At 34.4% G+C, this 27,115-nt stretch overlaps 1 protein-coding gene across 1 annotated transcript in view; it reads left to right on the top strand.

Annotated features, from left to right (window-relative positions):
* The first annotated feature begins 695 nt into the window (after positions 1 to 695).
* The window catches only part of LOC132553333 (protein turtle-like), a 153,961-nt gene continuing 127,541 nt past the window's right edge, over positions 696 to 27,115 (top strand). The window contains exons 1-2 of the mRNA XM_060217567.1: positions 696 to 705; positions 1,146 to 1,487. Coding sequence (XP_060073550.1) covers positions 696 to 705; positions 1,146 to 1,487 — 352 coding nt within the window. The remainder of the gene's footprint in view (positions 706 to 1,145; positions 1,488 to 27,115) is intronic.

Consider the following 27,115-nt stretch of genomic DNA (forward strand, 5'->3'; position numbering starts at 1 on the left):
CGACACCAATATTAAACTAAATGAAAAATTCTGAACACTGCTCCTTTTTAATCTTTACCTGTGAAGTATAAATTGATGGGACTAATGCACCAGTTGGTAGTCATTGTGTTCAGTTTCATGTCAAACATTTCCATGACACCACATAGACTTTGTCAATTATCTGTCAATCAAAGTATTGTACCATTCAACAGAAACGTTTTTTTGTGTTGCTGTGATCACTGGATGTTCTTTGCTTTGCATCATCTGTATGATTGTGCCAGAAAAATAACTACATGTGGCATGAACTCTTTTGTAGATGGGATTTTCCCAGGAGAGAGACAGTTCTAATCAATTTAATGTCACTAGCAATTAAATGACATATATATGAAAAGTACCTGTTTTTTTCTTTTTTTTTTTTTTTTGGTTTTGTTTTTTTTTTGCCTCTTTGTTTTTAATATTTTTGTTTTACAATGGAAATGCTGTTCTATACTTCAACAAACTTTGATTTTGAGGTTCACATAAAGCCAATTATGTTACAATAGAGAATTGAAATAATACTTATACTCACAAGACTTCCAGTGTATTGACAAATTTTTGGGAAAAAAGAATGTTTAATATGTATATTAACTTGTAAACTTATTTGGCAGAGTTACTGCCCTTTTCATCACCTAATGATTCATGATTTTTAAAATAATATTTTTGCTATTTATTAGAATATGGGCAAAGGTATCAAATTCTTAAAGGGTCATGAAAGTGCCTAAAAAAAGCCAGTAGGGTTGATGAGTAGAAACACCTGAAATTACTCTTTACTAAGAAATTGTGTGACTTCATTTAAAATATTCCACAAAAAGTAATTCAATATTTCTGGATGATGTATTACACACACAAGCAGAATTTCCTTCTTACATTTTATTTTATTAGAAGAGTTTGTTATCAATACTGCATAGACACCAGGGTTTTAAGTACAGCCATTTTGTTTTTCAAGGATGACCATCCATTATCCTTTCCTGCAGTATTCTATTTCCTCAATTCAATTGATTTTGTTTTCATTGTTTCAGGTCTCAGTATCACCACAGATGTTGAAATTTGATAATAAATAAATAAGGGTAAATGTAATTATTGAACAAATTTTTCTCAAAATTATCTGTTTTTAATTTTTTTTTCAGCTGTTGTTACAATAACAGGCGTGCAGACAAGAAAGGCAACTAATTTAGGAGGAAGTTTGGTGCTGGATTGTGAGATGACAATCGACAATAATAAAGAAGGCAATAGAGTTATTGAGTGGAAAAAAGACGGACTTTCTCAGGAAGTTTACCTTCAGTATATAGGTTATCAAGCAATCGTGAACCCACAGTTTCAAGGGCGGATTAAACTTGTGAATGGGATCTCATTGGAGATCTCCCACATTCGTGCCGAAGACGAGGGTTGGTACGAATGTCAGTATATCGTTGTTGACGGTGTAAAAGATAAGGCAGGGAACGGTACTTGGGTATATCTGGATGTCAACAGTAAGTCACAAAACCTTATCAAACTTTTATGTTTCCATGTCTATCCATCAATAAGCCCATGTCTGGTAATAAGCCCACTCAGATCTGTTTTTGTTCCATAGAATTGCAAGCAAAATTATCTAAATTTTTCTGTAATGAACTGTGATTGTGGTTTTGAGGCTATATGTATGGCACCCTGGGCTTATTAAAGGATATATATGGTATTGTTTTTATACTGTTTGCCACCTAATAATCATCACAACACCGAAATCTGCCAAAGATCACAGGCATTGATGCTCCAATTTTAACCCATTTAGATCACAGGACCATAGTGTCTGTAGCAGAAAAATTGAGATAGATATCATTAGACTTTCCATTTTTTTTTTTTTTCCGATTTTATCATCAGTGTATCTGCCCGGTCAACAAAGCCAACACCATCGAGTGACCTTTAGAAAATGGTTGGTTTCTTAGTCATCTATCTATCAATTGTATTGCATCAATCAGGCATGAAATTTTCTGTCAACTTTTTCTTAAAATGGATGAATGCATTTCAATCAAACTAGGCAGAGACAACATCTAGAAGTGTATGTGAGAGTTAGAACGTTGGACTTATATGCACCAAACTTAAAAGTCAGTATTTATTTATTTATCTATCCTGTATTGCTTGAGAGTTATACAAATGTTTCAGCATAAATGTTATGTTTTTATTTTGTGATGGTGTGGTCATACCTGATGTCAAATCTGATGGTATACATAAAAAGTTTTGTTTTTTAGAGAGATAAAATTAAGTCACCATGCTTCATTAAATTGTCCTTAAATTCTTAAAATCTTTAAACAAGTTGAAGAGTTGACTTCAAATTAGTAAATAAATGGGTAAATATTATTAGTCTAGGGTAAATAACTTCATGAAAAGTGCCTGATATAATTTCTGATTGAAATGAGAAGAAGACAAGTGTAATGCTGTTCAATCCAGTATAGGAGTGTTGATTAAGTATTATTTTCTCCCCGTTGATTAATCAGTGTGTTAACCTCTTAAGACGTCCGTAGCTGTATCAACTAGATTGTCAACCACACAAGCACATTAGTGCTCAAGGTTGAATTACATCAAGATTTTCCATAAAATATGTCGCTATGATGAAATATGAAACTTAGTTTATCAACAATATCCTTTTGCCGTGAAGATGAAAATTTATTGTTGTTAGAACAGCTTGTGGTGGATTTTGGCGAAACTATAGTTTGCTTCTTTGTTGCATGAGGTTTTTTTAGCTTAATTTCAAGGTCATGACTTGCAAATGAATTTTTAGACATCTTTCAAAAATCTTTAGCTGGAACTTAATGAAGAAAACAGTTCACAGTGTTTGACAAATTGTTAATGTTCTTTATATCTATATGTGTGGATAATAAGGATTGGTTATGTACTTTACATTCTAAAGTCATGTTACTATTTTTAGAAACTAATATCTTGTCTGTTTTGTCTACAGCTTAAGGTCATGATTGTTGATATTAATATCATTGGTTATTTTGTGCTAGTCTATTCAAAGCTTCATTCTTTTGAAAATATCAAGGTCCTTGTACTGCTAGAGTCGGTAACAATGACAAAATGTTTAACTGAGAAGATTTATCTGTAGCTTTGCATGTAAAAGACTTCACATTTTGATATTTTCATTCTGGAAATCTGAGACCACCAAATTTATTGACTTTTTCCTACAAGAAAAAGTTCCTAAGATACCCTCCTCTCCCCCCTTTTTTTTTTGAAGGAATAACAAGAAATGAAAAATATTATGCCAGAATTCAAACTCAGAACCTGAATCAATGTAGCATTCTCTATTAGCCAACAAGGTGCAGATCTAGGATTGCGGGTTTGGTGGGGGCACAATTTTTCTAACTGAAAGCTAACCTCTTTTTTGTGTGGTGTCCAACACCTCCCTTTATTTTCCAAATTTTATTTGTTATGTTTACATTTGTTTTAATATAACCCTGTTACATTTTATAATCATTCTAGCTACAAGGTCAACCAATAATCAAGGAATGCATTATACATAGGACGGCAGAACAAATCTCGAAAATAGAACTGAAATATAATGTACAATGATGTGATGGTAAACATACCAGTAAAGGTCACGTGTACTAGAAGGCATTAATACAAGTCACCTTGTAAGGTCTGATTCGGGACCAAACTCAAATGTTTTGTGAATATGAATAATGAATGTCCTGAACAGAGTGATTTGAAGTGCCATATTACATTAGATCTATACACTGAGGTGTGATGATGGAATTTCAAATTGTTATTTTGCAAACAATGGCCTTTGGCAAATTTTAGAAGGATGTACGCTAATTGCGCACGCCCCCAACCCCGAACCATCCCACCTATACCAGCTACATATTATCATGCTCACATCATTCCAGTTACTGCATATAGACTAATTTCAACATTAAATCTCTAGATTATAAATCTGTGCTAATAATGGAAAACAACACAACCAATCTGAAACATTAAGGTAAGATGGCTGTCCGCGATTGATACTCCCAGAGATACCAGCATCACCGTCTTATAACGACAATAATTGTTGTTTTATGCAAATGAGAAAATGTAACATTGTTTAATGATACAGAAAGCCTTAAAGCAATCTTGTTTACACAAATTCAATATTGAAAGCCTTGTGTTGCTGCATATTAAGTTTACTGTCAAATAATTACATATTTTTTACATTTTTTTTCTTTTTCTTTTCTCCCTTTTTTAAATTCAATACACTTGTGTAAGAAGCTGTTATGAAGTCGCTCTAATGGTCAGCCTAAAGATACATTTACTTACATTTTGAGTTAAATTAAGTTAAAGGGCGAGACGTGATAGAATGGGAATTTCTAAGGTACGAAAATAGAATATAAATTGCAGATAGAAGTTGTGTTATGTCCAATAACGTAACATGTCGGAGGACAGATAGACTCTAATGAAGATGGAGAGACTACGGGGGTCCAGGCAGTGATGGAGATTAAATGAATGTAATACAACACAATGTTATTAACTGTTTGGGCGTCTATATCGACGCTGCACTATCATCCACCGAAGTTGAATGAACTTTGTCAACATTTTGTATTCATTTGTTGATTTATGCATTTAAGATCCATCATCATTACAAGAAAATCAGAGCATAGATTTATCTGCATTCAACTTGATTGGAAGATTTGATTAAATAGAAATTACATCTTAGTTCTGTATTGCAAAATAATATCTCACTTAAGACCAACTTCATTTTGATATGACCTTGATTGATCTCTCTTATGACCTTGACCTTTTACAGAGACATAGAAATGAGTTTTATGTTTTTATATGTACATGCTTCTTTATTTTGTAATAATACATGTGTTTTTCTTGTTTTTGAGGAAGGCACTAAACCCCACATTGTTAATATAAACTTTATATATTTTACAACAATTGCGAAACAAGTTATGTCAACTTATACTAATCACTCTTGTTGGCCCAATGTAAGCGCATGATGGGTCTTATTGTGGGAGGAAACCAGACTACCCGGGGAAAACCCACGTGGTCTTGCAGGTGACCCCTTACCTTTTCACATCCGTTCCGGGAATCGAACCCCGGTCGGCAAGGTGAAAGGCTAGAGCATTACGACAGCGCCACCCGACCACCCACATTGTTCTGAATATCATGTGATAACCTCTTGTATGGTATTCACAGAAATAGCCACCGGCTGCTAAACAGAGGCAAGCTTCAGATCATGGCCATTTGTTGGAATATCAACCCAGCAAACACACAATCAATAAAAGTCATAAATTACTACCTGGGCTGTCGCTCAACTATCAAAGTTCAAAATCCTATCAACTTTTGAAGGACAGTTTCTCTTTTTCTATTATTAAATAAATTCGGGCAGAAAAAAGTCTACAATGCTTAATACGAAGGAGGTTTAGTGTGAAGTAAATCGAGTAACTATAATTAAAATAAAAATCTGGTCAATTCAGATTCTGTAATCTCAAGGACATTACTATAACATTCCCGAATTAAGATAAGATCAATCACAATTAAAGTTGGAATTGTTCTAAACAAAATTAAATAACTGCTGTAAAACCTCTGACAAGGCCTAGCCAATACAAGTATAGATTGATTTTATCTAAAGGCAGTATAGCTATAGAATTAGACTATGATATGCCCAGATATAATTACGTGCTATGAGAATTTTTGTAAATTGTTATATATAGATAAATAAAATGAAATTCAAAACTGTCATTGACTTGGTGACTCAGATTCTGCTGCTGTAACAAATAATTCTGTCTACCGATAGATCTGGTTAAGATGTTAGGTATGAGGTTCAACACTCCTTACCTGTAGCAGTTTGTGTTTCTCAGGTCACTGAGTAATGGATCAGTCTGTCCTGGAGTGGTTGAGTCCTTGAGCAAAACACTTCACTCTGATCTGGATGCTGTACAATGGGCCTCCTATATGTTGTTCGATGATGTAGACACCAGCAAGCTGCCAGGAACATCTGCTTCAAAATGGTCGTGGTTGTTCGTGGGGCAATATACCAAACAAACAAACACAAATTTCTGCTAAAAATGCAACTTACATAAATGGGCTTATTCCAGAATAAATGTTGTTTGATTTCTGTGCCTTATAAGAAACATCACAACAATCATGCTGAGTCATTGATTTCACCGTGGCTTCATTAGGGTACAAAATATAGGTATTGGCCTGCTTGTTTTTCATATGCATGAAATGGTGTTTCTGTTTGGCTATTCCTAAGCTAACTCTGTCACACATAGATCTTACCCTCCAAACAGTTTTAGGTCATGCTGTTTTTGACAAACTTTTTTCAACAGATAAAAAGACATGTTGGTCAGCCTAATAAAGAAATATCCTGTTTTCTGTAATAGGGAAAAATTGTAAACCAATCGAAAATAAATTAGGTTATAACAGGAATGCGATCAAACATTATGTTGACATTTTAAAAGTGTTGTGTGTAACATTCATTGGCAATAAGTCTGTGCATGGTTATGGTATAAAACCCACTTTTATGTTCAATGATATTATAAACCAATATTTTTTGTCCCATAATCCCAACCTCTTAAGTGTTGCTCTCCTGGGTTTATTGCAGAATAAATATTATAATTCAGTCATCCTTTTTTGTTTTTTTTTAAAATCCTTTTTTTTTTTTCTTTTTTGGAGAAATTGTTTAGAAAACTCATTCTTCTTGCTCTTTTACATAACTTGCTCTCGATTTGTTCAAGCGCTGTTCTTATAATTCATGAAAGTAGTGTTTCCCTTGCCTTTGCCTAATATGTGGGACTAACGACCTCCATATATGGCCCGTTTTTTCTCTGTAACTAGATCATTCCTAGCCTCCGGCAGGGATTTGGTAATCAGACAATATCATTCATATTCATAACTTTATTTCAGAACTAATGATGGCAGATATTGGTATGATCCAAGCTTCCATTTTCCCATCAGCATCATCTATCATTAGTGTAGTCTTGTAGGTAATGTTTTTATCCTTGTCCACTGCCTCCATAACAACGTATTGATGACATAAAACCGTAGTGGTGTGCACGGCATTTTACTATCATTTTAAGCCTTTGTCTTAGCCATGCGTTACATCAACACCTTTTAGAATGACTGTTAATTGATGCTCAGTCCTAGTATGGACTTACATGTTTTAATCATTTATCAGACTCTACCTGTAATAACAGTTCAGATATAGATATAATGTTATACTGTAAGACGTTTCCTGTCCCAAATTCTAGTGGTATAGATATTACCAGTCCCTACTCTAATGGTTTAAGAGATTACCAGTCCCTACTCTAATGGTTTAAGAGATTACCAGTCCCTTCTCTAATGGTTTAAGAGATTACCAGTCCCTCCTCTAATGGTTTAAGAGATTACCAGTCCCTACTCTAATGGTTTAAGAGATTACCAGTCTCTACTCTAATGGTTTAAGAGATTACCAGTCCCTCCTCTAATGGTTTAAGAGATTACCAGTCCCTACTCTAATGGTTTAAGAGATTACCAGTCCCTCCTCGAATGGTTTAAGAGATTACCAGTCCCTACTCTAATGGTTTAAGAGATTACCAGTCCCAACTCTAATGGTTTAAGAGATTACCAGTCCCTAATTGATTAGGAGATTACCAGTCCCTCCTCTAATGGTTTAAGAGATTACCAGTCCCTTCTCTAATGGTTTAAGAGATTACCAGTCCCTACTCTAATGGTTTAAGAGATTACCAGTCCCAACTCTAATGGTTTAAGAGATTACCAGTCCCTAATTGATTAGGAGATTACCAGTCCCTCCTCTAATGGTTTAAGAGATTACCAGTCCCTAATGGTTTAAGAGATTACCAGTCCCTAATTGATTAGGAGATTACCAGTCCCTCCTCGAATGGTTTAAGAGATTACCAGTCCCTCCTCGAATGGTTTAAGAGATTACCAGTCCCTACTCTAATGGTTTAAGAGATTACCAGTCCCTACTCTAATGGTTTAAGAGATTACCAGTCCCTACTCTAATGGTTTAAGAGATTACCAGTCCCTTCTCTAATGGTTTAAGAGATTACCAGTCTCTACTCTAATGGTTTAAGAGATTACCAGTCCCTTCTCTAATGGTTTAAGAGATTACCAGTCCCTCCTCTAATGGTTTAAGAGATTACCAGTCCCTCATCTAATGGTTTAAGAGATCACCAGTTCTTCCTCTAATGGTTTAAGAGATCACCAGTTCTTCCTCGAATGGTTTAAGAGATTACCAGTCCCTACTCTAATGGTTTAAGAGATTACCAGTCCCTCATCTAATGGTTTAAGAGATCACCAGTTCTTCCTCTAATGGTTTAAAACCTATAGCTTACCAGTCCCTATACATTAATGGTGTAGCAACTTGTCATTCCTCATGTAAAAGTTTCAGACCATATCTAACTTAACAATAAATGTTTCAGGCCTCATCAGACTGTGACTCAACTCTCCTTAATTCGTTGAGTTTAGTGGGGATTGGCGACATTGGCAATACACAAGTAATATATCTGTCGTCAGTCTGTTTTGCGGCTGTAATTATGAGACCGGACCCAAGGGACTTACTTACAGCACCATATGTATAAGATCAAGTTGAAACGTTGATGGATTAGCCACTCTGTATGCAGTTTTCAACAAGTATCAGCAATTTCGATGATGTCAGAACTATAATTGAGGGGATATATTAATTTGTGTGAATTACTTCAGCTCTGTGGGTATGTCAATACTTGAGCAAGCTTTCTATCAAATGTGTTATATCACTCCATCAAACAACAGCCATCAATAAAATTCCCAGATTATAATTGTATCGTTCCAATAGTATCATGTTCCGTATTGAAATTGACCATTTTAAATGGAGGGATTAACTAGAATTTCAATGAATATATTATCTGAAACATGTATCTAATTTAAACTGGCAACATTTTTCAGTAAATAGTCCTCTTTTGAAAGGGAGAATATCCACTGTTATAACATTCATCATATCAAATCAATAGATAGGAAAAGTATTCATTAGAGTGCTTTAACAGGTCAACTCCTTGTATTCTGATTGGTCAATCATGCTTTTTCTAAAATTGAATTTCATATTAACTTGGAGATGTTTTTGTGGCCATAAGACTTAATGATGTATGATACCTTACCATAACATGAAGACTTAAGGATGTATGATACCTTATCATAACATGAAGACTTAAGGATAATTGATACCTTATCATCATAACTATGACAAGAAGACTTAAGGATGTATGATACCTTATCATAACAAGAAGACTTAAGGATGTATGATACCTTATCATAACATGAAGACTTAAGGATGTATGATACCTTATCATAACAAGAAGACTTAAGGATGTATGATACCTTATCATAACATGAAGACTTAAGGATGTATGATACCTAATCATAACATGAAGACTTAAGGATAATTGATACCTTATCATAACATGAAGACTTAAGGATGTATGATACCTTATCATAACATGAAGACTTAATGATGTATGATACCTTGTCCTTAATGTTACATCAAGACTTAAGGATGTATGATACCTTGTCCTTAACATTACATGAAGACTTAAGGATGTATGATACCTTGTCCTTAATGTTACATGAAGACTTAAGGATGTATGATACCTTGTCCTTAACGTTACATGAAGACTTAAGGATGTTTAATACCTTGTCCTTAACGTTACATGAAGACTTAAAGATGAATGATATCTTACCTTGACATCAAGACTTATGGATGTATGATACCTTACTATGACAAGAAGACTTAAGGATGTGTGATACCATACCCGTAACGTTACATGAAGACTTAAGGATGTATGATATCTTTTTGTGAAATGAACATTTAAGAATTTGCACCACCCTACTCTGACAGAGTGTGCTATGACAATTAATCTCCTTCCAAATGACATATAGATCACCAGTATAGATTGTGATATAATTTCAGTCAAAGTATAAATGACTAACACATTTGAGACATAGACAAGAATTGAAAACTCTGCTTTTGCTTTTGGGTTTGGTTTTGAAGAAATGTTTGTTGAATATTCTGTATAAAAACCAGTTTATGGCTAAATTACATTTACAAAAAAGTAAGAAACATATTATCTGTTCCAATTTGAAGCCACAAATTAAAGTTTCAGCTGACCAGTGGTAAAAATCATTGGTCATCATTTATCAGGCTGCAGGATATTGATGAATCATATTCTCATCATGAGACATCCAGAAGCTGTGTCTGAAAAAAAAAATGGCATTTCTTTGTGATGTCATAATCAAATTGCCATCAAATTGATGCTTTGGAATTGCTCAATTCTCAGGTCCTCCAGTCTTGATTGGTCACTCTACAAATGACCACAGGTCAATAAATAATTACTACATTTGGTCATGTGACAGTATCACATTACTGCATCGATCAGTTGTGATTGGATTATCTTCCTTTGATTGAATTTGACCTTTCACCCTGAAAACTTATGGAGTGATCATTACTGTCAAATCGAAAAACAGATTCATGGTTCAATGAACATCACAGGATTCATGGTTCAGTAAACATCTGACAGAATCGTCTGGATTATCTCAACCGTGACCTTGATTTAATTATGGGAGGGGTTTCTCTCATCAGGTCATTTTCTGGGTTCTGCTGATACCCTGTTTCTATAAGTGCAATGTGTTGCCGAATCAGTGGAGCATGAATGAAAGACTTCTATTTTACATACTCTCTGCTACACACTGATTGGCCAATGGTGGTTCAGACTTTATTCTGTGGTCTAGAACTTCTGTCAATATTCAAGTTATATATCTGTTAGTGATATATTTTTGTAATGACAAAATATCTTACGTTTTGATTCATCAGTAAATATTAAATGCAAAATGTTCAAATGAAGCACTGGTTTATTTCATTTCTCAATTTCAAATTCAGGCAATATCTTTTCAGGTTAAAACTGATGTCATTTTAAAGTTTGTTTGATCTGCTCTTTCACCCTTTCAACCATTATAAATTGACTGTATACTTAACAACACATGAGGGATTGATATTTTTATGCTCCCCGAAGGGAGAGCATATAGACGCTGATTTGTCTGGCCGACACAGTTTTGTCGGGAGTATAACATAAAAGCTTTAAGAGGTATCAACATAAAACTTCATAGATAGATAGATCTCCATAAGGAAAAGTGCATTGCTCAAGAACCATATCTCACTTTTGTATATTTTAAGAGTTATTGCCCTTTGTTATTTTTCATATTTAAATTTTGTTCCATTAGGGGAGCATAACCCATCTCCGACAGCTCTTGTCTTTTTCTAGTTCCATTATTTTTCCTATCACCTTATGTAACAATTTCCATATTTAACCTTAAATGTTGAATAACCATCTCAACAAAGAGAGTTATAGGTTACTTTTTCTAACAGAGATAAAGTTTTTAAAATTCTCACTTGCTGTCTGTGGTTGAATAGTCTATAGGGAGTAGTTCTGAGTTGTGCCCATCCTTTTGCTATCTTGTCCAGTCTCTATCTCCTACACTCCTTGTCACTGTAACTTCATATATAGGTTTTAGATTCATCTTGGTGAGGCAAAGTGTCGTGTATTGAAAGTATGTCAATCTGACCTACATTTTGACCTTTGACCTACATCAAAGGAAATATTTATCAAGGCTCTATCGCCTATACTTTTGAAGTTCCACCTGTGGAATTTAGCTGTAACTTGCCTGAAATGATCCTGAGATGGTCCTGACAGATTGTTGTTATTTTCAGGGTCAGTTGGAAATCCAATATGGCTGCCATCACCACCTTCTTGAAAAAAGAAAATTTAAAACTTCTTCTTGAGTTGCACTTAGCTAAAATTTTGTTGGGATGTTAAGAAACTGAAATGAATTTTTTTCTTTTACTTTACTGCTAAGATATGCCAAACTGTTTTAGTCATTTAATAGCTGTTCCCACAACTACTACTGCTGTTATGTCATATATAATCAGGTGACCGTTCAGGCCATGGACCTCGTTTTCTGATGTAGCAAATTCTACCGAGATAGAATTTTAAAAGTTTATTTTATTTGTTTGTAAGCTAACAGTGCTTTCAGTAATGATGGCTGTAAAGTTATCATAAACAAGTTTTTAATACCAGATAATAAAGCTATATTGTCAGTCTCCCCTTGTACACGCCATTGATACAACAAGTTGAATCTGGTTTGGATTGATGAGTGACCGGAATACTTTTCACATGGCCAAGCATCCACTCAGAAGTTCTGTAACAGACCAGCAATCTGGTCTTAATATTTGTCAGCTTTACATATTAAGTGTCAAAATTTTCACTTTGATTCTGTATAGAATAGCAAGTTATGAAATACTGTTTGATAATGAAAACATTTGAAAATTTTCATAAATGCAAAGGAGCATTGACAAGAATTTTTAACATATATCTACTTCCCATTATGCTGACGATGTGGTCATATTCAAAAACTTTATATCATGCTTCATTTTAAACAAATAATCAGAAATCGGGTTTTTTCCCCCAAATATACAAGAATGAAAAATAGGAAATTACAAAATTTCAGGAAAAGATCAGAAATTATTTCAAGCTTTTGTGTCCTTCATATATCCAGAGCTTGTCAAATAAGTTGTCCATCCTGTCTTACAGAGTCACAATCAGCCGTTTCCGCTTCACAAGCCACAGACGTTTCTGTTTGATTGTTGATTCTGGGAAGCATTAGGGATTGACTTGTCCTTGGATTGCGATGTTGCTTGAGTTGAATTTCAATCCCAGCTGTAACCAAGGCCGTTGATATTATGTGACAATATCCTTCTGCCTGTTGTAGACTTTTTCAGGATAGAAATTCTTCTAATGATATTTGTGCTTCATTTAAACATGATACTGTTCCTAATACAATCTTGTCATATGATCAATTTTTGTTACAGTTGTGACATTTTATGGAGATCCATTCACTTCGATTGATCTGACAAAAACAATCCATTGTACCACTGTATTTTCTAAAGGCATCAGAATCTATTTTATTGTAGCTTATTTGATATGATATTAAATGTCATTTGTAAATGTGATATAAAAGGAAATGTGACATTAAGAGAAATCATTTCCTTTCTATGGAAACCATTATTGTTTTAAATCAAATTATCTATTAAGTTTTTACAGCCATTCTCATGGTCTTTGGGCCTTTCAGTGTTTAAGAATTATATATAATACCATTAAAAAAAAAAAGATTTTTTTTGTAATAGAGGTCATGGAGGACATCTTGTCAGCATGCAGGTTTTGCTTTGCTGCTGAAGAGTGAAAGTTGATCTCCAATGGTTCATTATCTACGTAATATGGTTACAGACTGTCGTGCTTATAGTTTGAATGAGATCTCGAAGCCTTTCTGGTACATCAGAATGGTTTTTTAGGTCTCTGCTAAAAATCGTTATTTTGATAGTCGTTTGAATTTTGCCAAAATGTCAAAAATGACATCAGAACTCCCTCCTTGACCCTGAATTAACTCCTTAGAAAAAACTTGACCCAAAAATGGCATGAGAAGTTCATTTGTTTCGAAATATTTTATGAGAAGTTGCCATGGAGAAGCTTGACTTATTCAAGACAGCTTAATTATCTTCTACAACATTCAAAATGATATCAATCTTCTGAACATCAAGAACATTGTAACTATTGAACAAGTAGCCCATCCTATCATAATACAGACACTGCAATACAAAACAGAACACAGGATGTTTCTGATTGGTCACCATGCTCAACTTATTAGCATATATACTTAGTTTCTAAAGAGGAAACAGTAAATAAGCTTGACCAACAACAGACCGTAAGAATCTGAAAATTTACAAGTACAACTTAGACCATCTGCATGTGAAATACAAAAACTAAATAAAAATACATAGAAAGGTTTTAAAAAAAAAAGAAACCCATATTTAACTTCATCACATTAGATAGACCATGATATTAGTGAGATTCCATGTTCTGTATTCAAATTCACTTCACTCAATTATCATCCAACATTATTTTTGAACCAAAGAAAAAATCTAAAGTGTAGACAGAACATTTACATAAAAAATAGAAATGAATAGTCTTCGCAGCTGGAAAATTTCTCTTAACCTACAAACATCAGTCAGGTGACCTTTCCGTTTATTTCCCGAGGGTCACATAGTATTGTAACAGTTACCATTCGGTATTTCCACGGTATTCAATCTGGCTGTAAAGCCATATTGACAAGGTTTTTTCTTCATATGGTGTTTCTTCCTCCTGCAGGCCATATTTTCTATCTGTAAAGCTATTTAACTTTTCATCAATGCTCTTGGGAGCCGGAAGGAATTGTTTGGACAGGAGAAATCCAATACATCCACACTGATTCATTGTGGTGACCTGTCTGCGAGATTTTTTTTACATTTTGCTTTGGAAAATCTTTGAACTCTTTTTTTTTAATTTTTTTTATTTTTTTTATTACAGTTGCAAAAAATTTTAGAGGTTTAAGGGGTTAACAGAGCATTGCATAACTGTACTTGAACTGGTTTCATCTATTTTGGTGGAATGAATTTAGCTTTGTTTGCATAAAAAAAATGTTACATAAATAATTCATGTATGATAATATTTGATCAACAACTTATATCACATTTCTGCCTTTTTCAGAGTTATGGCCCATTGTTCATTTTCGGAAGTGGACAGAGCTATTGCTTGAGTTTAATACTCTGATTTCTTCCATCCTTCGTTATGTACTTGTTTGTACATTTATTGTATATTTTTCATAGAAGATGATAAGATTCTGTATGGAAAACTAAAATTTGACCACTTAGTGATCACTGTAGCGAGGCAATGAATTATCCGGTTTTAGTAAATTGCCAACATAAGAACTAGATCCTGTAAAACACCCAATATCACTACATTGTGTCAGTGATTATGTAATAGTAAATGAAAAAAAGAAAACAATATTAGAATTGATCGGGATTAAATTGAAAAGTTGATGTCACGTAAAGGAAAGCAATTATAGAAATAATTTTCCAACAGAATTTTACCATTGTAGAAAATTACCGGTGAGTACACTTTATTGCGGAACATAAATTTTTTTAAAAAAATCATAAGTTCCACGTTCTGAATTTATGAAGACAATTATAAAAATATCCATTCCAGCGGATTTTGGGGTCATAGTGAGGGGAGACAAAATTCTTCGTTTTTTATTTCAGTAAGCCTTTTGTCAGAATCTTTCAGAATTTGTTTTGTAAATGTGGTGAAAACAGACAAAATAGTAGCAGACGAATGGATAAAACTTAAGATTAAGGACATAGTGTACTAGGCAGTGAAGATTAAACAAGAATGAACAGAATTTCCCATTGGCAGTGCTGTGTACAGCTTAGTTTTCCGTCTTCTGTAAACTCTTATTTGCCTTTTACTCATGTCTGCAGTTTAGGTGTTCTTAAATCTTTAGTTATTGCCCACTAAACACAGAATTGTTTTTATGGGTGCTGATAAAGAGCAAATCTTTGTGTTGACACCTTGGATAATGAGCCTTGTAGAATTCTTTTGAGAAAAGACAAAAACTATTTCTTCCAGTACAAGATATAAAAGCTGTCTTTTATGTGGAAGCCACTCGCCTCAAAATTCAGAGTTCCACCACAGTGTTACAGATTCGTTGAATGTCCTTATAAAATTGAAAAGTTAGGTATTTTATAATAGGTAATTTGATAAAACACCTGCATATGTCTGTTTATGGATGATGTGACTTTCAAAGTTGGAGAACACTTCTTTTTTCAAATTTGATGAAAACCAGCCAGTCGTAAAATAGGTCTTATAGGGGATATATAGCTAAACCATTAAAACTATATACAGATCAGGTTCCATCATTACACTCTGAATCAATTTTGAGTTTTAAAAAAGTATTAGGGAAGGTTAGGATCATATTCAAATTAATTAAAAGTTACTTTATAACCTACAAAATCATATTAAATTTACTAAGAGAGATTTAAGAGATGAAAATAAAAAAAAAATTAAATAGAAAAATTGAATTCAATCAAATAAGAATATGTAGTAAATAGAAATATTTGCCATTAAGTATTGCATTAAATTTTGAAAATATATAAAACAAAATGAAAGTTTAGTTTAAAAGTTTCTTTTCGTTACATTTTGTTCTGTTTTTAGTTTATTATCACTGAATAACATCAGCAGTCCATCAGCTGGTTTCAACTTTTCCCTTTAAAAGACTTCTACATAATAACCAATAATCCTGTATAGCATGCTAGGATGAAGGGCTACCACGATTGTTCAAATGAATGACCTTGACCCAGTTTCATGGTCACATTGAACTAAATGTGACTAGAAATTCTTTTGAGTAACAGGTAGGTCCTGGGTCATGGTATTTGTGTAGTAGCATCCTTTGGAATTGGGCATTCAGGTCTTTAAAAATTGACTTACATGACAAAGTCATCTTCTTAAAGTGCAGAACAGGTGACTGAGTCAGGCCCTATAGGCCTTTAATGTTTCTAACACGATCTGAAAAATCCCATTTGAATGCCCCTTGATTTCAACAAGTATAACTCTTGGGGGTTCCTTCTATTTTTTTTCTTTCTTTCTTTTTTGTTTCTTTCTTTCGTTTTTTCTTTCTTTCATTTTTTCTTTCTTAGTTTTCTTTCTTTTTTTCTATCTTTCTTTCTTTTTTTTCTTTCTTTCGGTGGTATAAGCTAACAAAGCCATGTAATATGCACCAATCTGCCACAGCTTACTGCTGTAATTGACATCAGTCTGTATAATGTGTACATTACTGTGTCTGAAACATACATGTAATATGTCTCACATGTAAGTTATGAGGCAAGGCACTAGGAAATCACAGTTTCTTATGTTCTGAGGTATCAGGTTTGCTGATATCTGTGCGACATTCCTGATAATTTGTCAACATATTGTAATTCTTACTCGGTGAGGAATGTCTTGTTCCGCCAGGGTGGGTAAATGAAATATTTCAGAGTGTCCTATTACATCAGCTGGAATCAGCATTACCAAAATTATTTTGCAGTAAGCCCTGGGGACCAATGGATACTGTATTTTAGCAGGAAGTTCAATCCTGGTAATAAGCCCACCAATATATCTAGCTGGTTACAGACCAATGCTATTTTAAAAAACCCACTCTTGACTTGAGTAAGAAGTGTTGACACCTGGGCTTTTTAGGGGCCACGATGGCTGATCGGTTAAAATGTTCAATGGTTTTATCACTGGTCCTCAACCTCCGAGTCATGGGTTCGAAGACTATGGGGATCATTACCAGATTCTGGCCTCAAGTCGACAGCTTTTTTCGGGGAACTCCAGCTCCACCATCCAGACCTGGCACGTAATTAAATGACCTTGGATGTTGATAAGAGTTATGTACGTACAGTGCGATAATTGCAATAAACTTTGTCTCAAAGTAGGAGGCATCTTATTGGAGCAATAGTATTAAGATTTGGTGACTTTTCTGAGACTCGGATAGACTTGGATGGGCTTATTACTGAGCACTGAGACTTATTGATCGTTGATTGTAAAAGCAATATTAAATAACCAGCTTGACATAGCTAAGGTACAGTATTTTCATTCATGTCATCGCTGTTTATTCCACCAGGATGGTAATCGTTTACAGGACATAAGGTACTTGATTTCATGCAGCTGACCAATTTTCCTGTACTTTATTATCTTAGAGTAAATTGAATTGTGTGGCAGCGCACAAAAGCTGGTTGACCTACATTTTCCGCTTCATTGAACATCAAAGGAGGACCATTCTGGGGTCATAATTACATAATGTATGGGAATTACAGCTGTCTTAACTTCTGAACTGGAACATCTTTGTCGAAGTTGTCATTCTGTGATGAATTAGCTTTTTTTTTTTTTATCATTTTGAGGATTGAAACTTAAATTTTTTACAAATTTTTTTGAAGTCTGAATTCTGATTACAAAATTGAAGTATTTGTTTACTTCAATATCCTTTGTAATTTTATCAGGCCTGACAAAATTAGATAAACTGGTGTTTTTGTTTTCAGGGGATTATGTTTTACACTTCACTTGGGAGTGGTGATCTACCTTAAAATTGACAACACCACCTATGATAATGATATCTTCCAGTCAGTGTCTCTGAAGAAATGGCAGACATTTTATTTAGTTCAAGCCTTGCTTGGAAACAAGTACAAGCATTCCAAAGTATAAAAGGCTTACAACCTGTCAAACCAGTTCTTGTCCGCTGAAAGGCCGAAAGGTCGTAACAGTGGACATAAAACTTGTTAAATAAATCAAACAGATTATCATTTCAGCGCATAAAATGATAACATGTTACACGACCCTACGAGTGCACTCGCCTTGAAGTTTCATGGAAATGTTCAGTACTTTTAAGCTATCCAGAATCATATTCAATGAACAGAATGAAATCATAAAACTGAAAACACGATAAACTCCTTAAAGTCCATCACATATATTCTAAAACGCATGCATGTGTTCTAAACTCTAGACATGACCAGTTTTGCTATGTCCTTAAAGCCTTTGAGGCTCTACGACATGCAAGTGTTTGTTTCTGTTTTCGTAATCTTGTTTATGGAATTGTTTCACTAGTAAAACACACACAATGTGATGAACTGACGTCAATTGTGTTTGAATTTAAACAATTAGCATTTTTCTGATTTTTTTCTTATAACACACTGAATTTATTTCTGTACTCTAGAAGAAGAAGACTTTGCCGTTTAAATTCATTATTTGTTGATATGTTGTGTGCTCTAGCTCCAAAATGAACAGCTCTAGGCGTGAAAAATTGTAACGAAAATATGTATCTGTTTGTCATAGATACATGTTCAACGTTTATTTCCAGATTCTTCAGTCACTAAGAAGAGAAAATAAAACCAAGTAAATTGATGTTATTATGAAAGATATCTATCTATATATATATATAAATTAGTCATGTTTCGCCATCATTGAAATCATATAACTGGTTTGACATATTGCAGGCCTTTTATACCTTGGGATGCCTGTTCACATTTCCAAGCAAGACTTGGACTAGAATGTCTTTTACTGTGATACAACGACTGGAAGATATTATTAGCCTAGGAGGAATGTTTCTGACACATTATACAAAATTATTCCTTTTTTTTTTCAATCTCGAGTTTGAAATTTTTTAACTTGCATTGTTAGATTTAAATTTCTTTCAAACAGAAAAGGTAAACAATACAAAGATATTATCTTTGATAGTGTTATGGTAACAGTTTAGCACAAACCATGTACCTGTGATGATAACAGTTTAGTACAAGCTATATACCTGTGATGATAACAGTTTAGTACAATCCATGTACCTGTGATGATAACAGTTTAGTACAAGCCCTTACCTGTGATGACAACAGTTTAGTACAAGCTATATACCTGTGATGATAACAGTTTAGTACAAGCTATATACCTGTGATGATAACAGTTTAGTACAAGCCCTTACCTGTGATGATAACAGTTTAGTACAAGCCCTTACCTGTGATGATAACAGTTTAGTACAAGCTATATACCTGTGATGATAACAGTTTAGTACAAGCCCTTACCTGTGATGACAACAGTTTAGTACAAGCTATATACCTGTGATGATAACAGTTTAGTACAAGCTATATACCTGTGATGATAACAGTTTAGTACAAGCCCTTACCTGTGATGATAACAGTTTAGTACAAACCATGTACCTGTGATGATAACAGTTTAGTACAAGCCCTTACCTGTGATGACAACAGTTTAGTACAAGCTATATACCTGTGATAATAACAGTTTAGTACAAACCATGTACCTGTGATGATAACAGTTTAGTACAAACCATGTACCTGTGATGATAACAGTTTAGTACAAGCTATATACCTGTGATGATAACAGTTTAGTACAATCTATGTACCTGTGATGATAACAGTTTAGTACAAACCATGTACCTGTGATGATAACAGTTTAGTACAAACCATGTACCTGTGATGATAACAGTTTAGTACAAGCTATATACCTGTGATGATAACAGTTTAGTACAATCTATGTACCTGTGATGATAACAGTTTAGTACAAGCTATGTACCTGTGATGATAACAGTTTACTACAAGCTATATACCTGTGATTATAACAGTTTAGTACAAGCTATATACCTGTGATGATAACAGTTTAGTACAAACCATGTACCTGTGATGATAACAGTTTAGTACAAGCCCTTACCTGTGATGATAACAGTTTAGTACAAACCATGTACCTGTGATGATAACAGTTTAGTACAAGCCCTTACCTGTGATGATAACAGTTTAGTACAAGCCCTTACCTGTGATGATAACAGTTTAGTACAAGCTATATACCTGTGATGATAACAGTTTAGTACAAGCCCTTACCTGTGATAGTACAAGCCCTTACCCGTGATGATAACAGTTTAGTACAAGCCCTTACCTGTGATGATAACAGTTTAGTACAAGCTATATACCGGTGATGATAACAGTTTAGCTATGTACCTGTGATGATAACAGTTTACTACAAGCTATATACCTGTGATGATAACAGTTTACTACAAGCTATATACCTGTGATTATAACAGTTTAGTACAAGCTATATCCCTGTGATGATAACAGTTTAGTACAAACCATGTACCTGTGATGATAACAGTTTAGTACAAGCTATGTACCTGTGATTATTTCCAAGTTATTTTCATACCTCTTTCACCTTTGGTCTTTTATTTTACATGAAACAGTTGGGAAATACATTTTTCACTGTTATTTCAATGCTGTTTAAGTGTCTTTGTAGGAAGAAGCACATTATCACTGTGAACGCCGAGAGAAATTTTCATGTTTCAAGTTACGAAAAAATGACGAGATTTAAAGTTTCACTTGGGAACAAGAGATGTGTGACCTTTCTCTACGAGGTTGGGATATTATCGTATCTGTCTAGCTGTAAGCCCAGGCTTGGTAATAAACCGATTTATGTTATATTTCAATGTCTCATAATAAGCCCACCCTTTACTTGAGTCAGAAGACTGCATCACACCTGTGTTCATTGTCAAGTAATAAGTATCTTTTGTAAATTTCTATGATTTCCTTAATTGAAGACTACAACTGTGATTTTGCTGTTATGTGATATAAGAACATTTTTTTTAGTTAAAAAAGAAATACGGCAAAAAAATTGATTGTGCAGAATCACGTCACCTACTTTGGGATTTTACATACATGTAAGAACTTATTTTCACATCATTAAAATGTTTGTATTGTATATATCAATATATATTCAATTCAGTCTGTGTCATTTAAATGTTTGATTTGCATATGTTTAAGATATATGATAATCAATCAGTATCATTGAAGTGTTTATTTTGTATATATCTAAGGTACATCAGAACCACTATGGGGCATCCGCGAAATGTTTGCCATGCATGTCAATGCTGGTGGGTTTTGGTGTTGTGGGGGAGGGTGGTAACATTTTGTGTGAGAGATGCTCAACTTGATTGGAGATTACTTGTCTTCTTGCGAGGTGAGAGTGATTCTGAACCTGTTGACAATGTAACTTGTGACTTCAACATGGCTCAGTTGATTAAAGTTTAGTTAGCCTTGAAGAACAATAATTAAAATGAAAAAAAAAATTGTGTTTCAAACAAAGTATCACCTTTTTTTAAAAGTTTTGTTCAGATGCAATTCTGAATGTTAAAACTTTTTATGATTAACAAATTGTAGTAAGTTGTTATATGTAGTGTAAGCACTTCTGAAAAAATTGTTAAGCTTATCCAATGTGAGCAAATGGTTTGGAGAACTGCTGCAACAAAGTAATTTATTGTCCGTGTCTAATTGTTCTCTTCCTAGTATAACAAAACGGAACAAGTTAATTTGTTGGCCTTTGAAGTAGTCAACAATGAATATGATTTCAGGAAAAGGCTGTTAGCCTTGGCAGACTGTCATGCTGTAACAGAGACACTATTTTTGATAAAACATTTAACATTAAAAATGAAAGTTTTAATTTGTGTGTTTGGGTATTGTGTTTCCCTGGATAGGTAGAAATCAATGTTATTTAATGAGTGGATAGGATAAGATAGCATTGGTCGAGCAACTCCTCTTAGAATCAAATTATCATGGGATGCATACACAGGGCCAGAACAGGGGAGATAAGTTGTGTCAGGATCAAATTACCACAAGATAAATAATAATATCTAGAACAAGGGAGATAATATGTATCAGGTCAAATTACCATGGGATACATAATCAGGGCTAGAACAAGGGAGATAACTTGTCTCGGGATCAAATTACCATGGGATACAAAATCAGGGCTAGAACAAGGGAGATAACTTGTCTCAGGATCAAATTACCTTTATATACATAATCAGGGCTTGAACAAGGGAGATAACTTGTCTCAGGATCAAATTGTCATGGAAAACATAGTCAGGGCATATCAGAGTCATATTACAATGGGATGCATAATCAGGGCCAGAGCAGGGGTGTCTAAAGATAAATATAACACCATATGCATAGTCAGGGAAATTATCAACAATGCAAAAACCTGAGAACAAGGACAGAAGGATTTTTACTCTAAACCGATTTACTACAATGTACCTAGACAGGGCTAGAACGAGGCAGACAACTTCAGATAGCAAGTATGGTGTTCATTAAGAACTAATACATTATAGATTAAAAACCACTAACACTTTACCTTAATATGTTACTACAAACTGTAAAGCTGTTTTAGGTAAAATGGATATTTTTTAATTTTTTTTTTTTTTTTTTTTAAGGGAGATATTGAATTAAAGAGCTTGGCTATAATATGGTAATGTGCATCAGAGTAATACCCCACACGACACTGAAATGTCCTCCAGCAACCGATTCAAACATACATAAGATACCTAATGGGACATAAGACGTTTAAAGTCCATTTTGTAGTGCTGAATGCCGTCAACAACAATTTTAATGCAAACATTCGGAATTTAATATCAGTTTAAGGTATTCCACCGACTGAGATCTGCAGCTGAAAAAAATAGTGAAATAAATTAGAAAAGGCCAATATATTGGAGGCGATAAGACGAGCCAATGGAATGGCTTTGATTAATTCTGCCCTGTTCATTAATGGCGTAGTGCTTCTGATAATGAAAAGTCTCGTTTTTATGTTTCAAATACTAATAAACCCTGATTACCAATGGCTGTAAAGTCAGATCAGGGGTCTTACCCATGGACGTTAATGTGCTATGCTATGTGGAAGCCCCGTTAGTGCACAGATAGGCCCTATTTGGGGCCGCATTTACAAAATAAAGTAGAAATTCTGTTCCGTAACGGGAGTTTAATGAAAGCTGGCTGTCTTATCGCGGCGGGGAAACTTGTGAAATTTGTGGGTCTTCCTAGATTAGGCTTGTGCATGATGAAACTACATAACCACCTTAGCCATTTTGTGACGATTAACTATCTTGTCTCGTTATTGTACAGACACATTTTACTACGTCGACAGACATGCTCAATCATACAGTGATGAAAATCAATCCTTTTCTCCAATGAGAATTATCTCCTCTTGTTCATTTCCTTACCCTTATATGGTATAATATTTACACAGATGGGGTGATCCCCCATGTTGAGAAAGAGTTGTCCTCTTCTGTCAATCACTTGAGTGCGATGCCCTTGCCAACATACCACGAATTACTGTAGAGCGGTTATATTTGGTGAAGGTTTATTTTGGCTGTAATCGCCTTTCCAATGACAATCTGTGAATTTTAAACCTATTAAGCACATCACTGGCCTTACAGAGAACTTAATTATTACGTGGTGTAAATATAACACAACAACATTACATATATTTAGAGTAGATTGTACCGTCACCTTAAGAATGGAAATTTGAAAAAATATTCCAATAATGGATAAATATGCCACTGATACACTTTTCAAACGCCATTTTACATGAAGCTGTTAGCAACCAGGCACGTAGTGGTTTTATAACGAACATGCTGACAGTGTTTACTGATTTACATTTCATCTGTGACGGAATCGACGTAAAATTCCTCGTACTCTGATGTCATCAGGCATTTGAACACCATTTTAGAAGTAAGGTCAAGCGACTCCAAGGTCGTATGTTCACACAGCCGGAACAAATGCAACACATATCGTGTTCCCTGTTCCGTTTAAGCATGCTCAATAATTCATCACCCTTATGAGCCTTGTGCCTGTCAGAAATACACAATGAATGTTGATCTAGAGGTTGGTGAAGTGAAAATGACACAGAACTGACTGAGGCATATATGGTGTACCATCAGGTGATGGAATCAAGCAAATCAAATGGCTATTTGTTACAACACATTTCTATTATGTATATTTTAAAGTTACCTACGAAGAAGTATGATGTCTCAACTCAAAGGCACATTTAACCTGTACCACAGTATCAGTTCCAGTACAGTGTGTTTTGTTGGGTGATGCTAACGTTGAATGATGACAGTTGGGACAGTGTATACACACTGCAAAGATTTACACACACATTGGCAAGCTGTGTATTCGTACAAAAACAGAATTACACTCAAATGATTACACTGAACTTTCCAAAGCATCCCTGAGTAATGCTGACAAAAGGTTATGATGATATACAAGTGATTGGATTCCAATCCAATTTCGGAAGCAAGGATACGGCAAAGTGTAACTCATACAAATTTTATTTCGTAAAAAAAATTGTGAAATATTGACCCAATGAATATAAAGCGTTATCCAATATTTTCATCCCTCATTTGAGATGGAGTTTTCTCCCTTTGTCCACAATTCAACCATGATGCATTAAAGAAAATGAATTATTTCCTCATGTTCAATATAGAGTTTCTTCCCTTTCTTCATTCATTTTAATGGATCCTTTACATATCGAAAGTCTCACCACTGTCCAGTGAGGTTAAGTTTTGCTCATGCTGGGTTTCTGTGAATTCCTTCCAGTCGACCATTGATTTGCAGTTGTCTGTTCACCATCATTACAGAGTTATTGCCCTTTATGTGCTTGCTTTAATTATTTATTTTTGCTCCATGACTGGCCACATTTTGAGGCAGGACCTCCTTGTGCTGTCCATAACAACAAAGGTAAAGTGTTTTGCTTGAGGACATAATCACATCAGAAATTATCAGTTATTTTTTCAGCTTCCTGAAAAACACAAACCACCATGGATAGGAAACATGGAACAGCATACCTTAGATCTCCCCATGCAGTTACAACTGATGGATTAAGAGTAGGACTGGTGGATTAGCAGTAGGGCTGGTGGATTAAAACTAGAACTGATAAATAAACAGTTAGCCTGATGGATTAAAATTAGGTCCAATGGATTAACAGTAGAACTGGTGGATTAACAGTAGGGCTGGTGGATTAACTGTAGGACTGATGGATTAACAGTAGGAATGATGGATTAATAGTAGGACTGGTGGATTAAAAGTAGGACTGGTGGATTAACAGTAGGACTGATGGATTAACAGTAGGATGGATTAGAATGTTTGCATGGGTAGATTTAGCATTGGATTGGATTGGTTAACACTACAAAACACATGGATTAAGAGTTAGATAGGTGGATTAGTAACAGATGGATTAACAGTTAGGTAGATTAGTAACACATGGATTAACAGTTGTATAGGTGGATTAGTAACAGATGGATTTTACAGTTGGATAGGTAGATAAGTAACAGATAGATTAAGAGTTGGATAGGTGGATTAGTAACAGATAGATTAACAGTTAACAGATAGATTAACAGTGGGATAGATGGATTAGTAACACATGGATTAACAATTGTATAGGTGGATTAGTAACAGATAGATTTACAGTTAGATAGATGGATTAGTAACAGATGGATTAACAGTTGGATAGGTGGATAAGTAACAGATAGACTGAGAGTTGGATATATGGATTAGTAACAGATGGATTAACAGTTAGATAGATGGATTAGTAACACATGGATTAACAGTTGTATAGGTGGATTAGTAACAGATAGATTAACAGTGGGATAGATGGATTAGTAACAGATGGATTAACAGTTGTATAAGTGGATTAGTAACAGATAGATTAAGAGTTGGATATATGGATTAGTAACAGATGGATTAACAGTAAAATAGGTAGATTAGTAACAGATGGATTAACAGTTAGATATATGGATTAGTAACAGATGGATTAACAGTATGATAGGTAGATTAGTAACAGATGGATTAACAGTTAAATATATGGATTAGTAACAGATGGATTAACAGTAAGATAGGTAGATTAGTAACAGATGGATTAACAGTTAGATATATGGATTAGTAACAGATGGATTAACAGTTAGATGGATGGCTTAGTAAGAGATGGATTAACAGTGGGATAGATGGATTAGTAACATATGGATTAACAGTTAGATAGGTGGATTAGGAACAGATGGATTAACAGTTGGAAAAGATTATTAGTAACAGATGGATTAACAGTTAGATGGCTTAGTAAGAGATGGATTAACAGTGGGATAGATGGATTAGTAACATATGGATTAACAGTTAGATAGGTGGATTAGGAACAGATGGATTAACAGTTGGAAAAGATTATTAGTAACAGATGGATTAACAGTTAAATAGATGGATTAGTAACAGATGGATTACCAGTTAGACAGATGGATTAGTAACATATGGATTAACAGTTGGATAGGTGGCTTAGTAACAGATGGATTAACAGTGGGATAGATGGATTAGTAACAGATGGATTGACAGTTGGATAGATGAATTAGTAACATATGGATTTACAGTTAGATAGGTGGATTAGTAACAAATGGATTAACAGTTAGATAGATTGATTAGTAACAGATGGATGGACAGTTGGATAGGTGGCTTAGTAAGAGATGGATTAACAGTGGGATAGATGGATTAGTAACAGATGGATGGACAGTTGGATAGATGAATTAGTAACATATGGATTAACAGTTGGATAGGTGGCTTAGTAAGAGATGGATTAACAGTGGGATAGATGGATTAGTAACAGATGGATTGACAGTTGGATAGATGAATTAGTAACATATGGATTAACAGTTAGATAGGTGGATTAGTAACAGATGGATTAACAGTTAGATAGATGGATTAGTAACAGATGGATTACCAGTGGGATAGATGGATTAGTAACACTAGGATTAACAGTGGGATAGATGGATTAGTAACACTAGAATTAAAAGTGGGATAGATGGATTAGTAACAGATAGATTAACAGTTGCAAATGTAACCTTTGTTAAATTCTAGCTAGAATAAACC

Source organism: Ylistrum balloti, unplaced genomic scaffold (genome assembly GCF_031769215.1).
Source record: "Ylistrum balloti isolate Yb309-2 unplaced genomic scaffold, AGI_CSIRO_Ybal_v1 Utg370320, whole genome shotgun sequence".
NCBI classification, from domain to species: domain Eukaryota; kingdom Metazoa; phylum Mollusca; class Bivalvia; order Pectinida; family Pectinidae; genus Ylistrum; species Ylistrum balloti.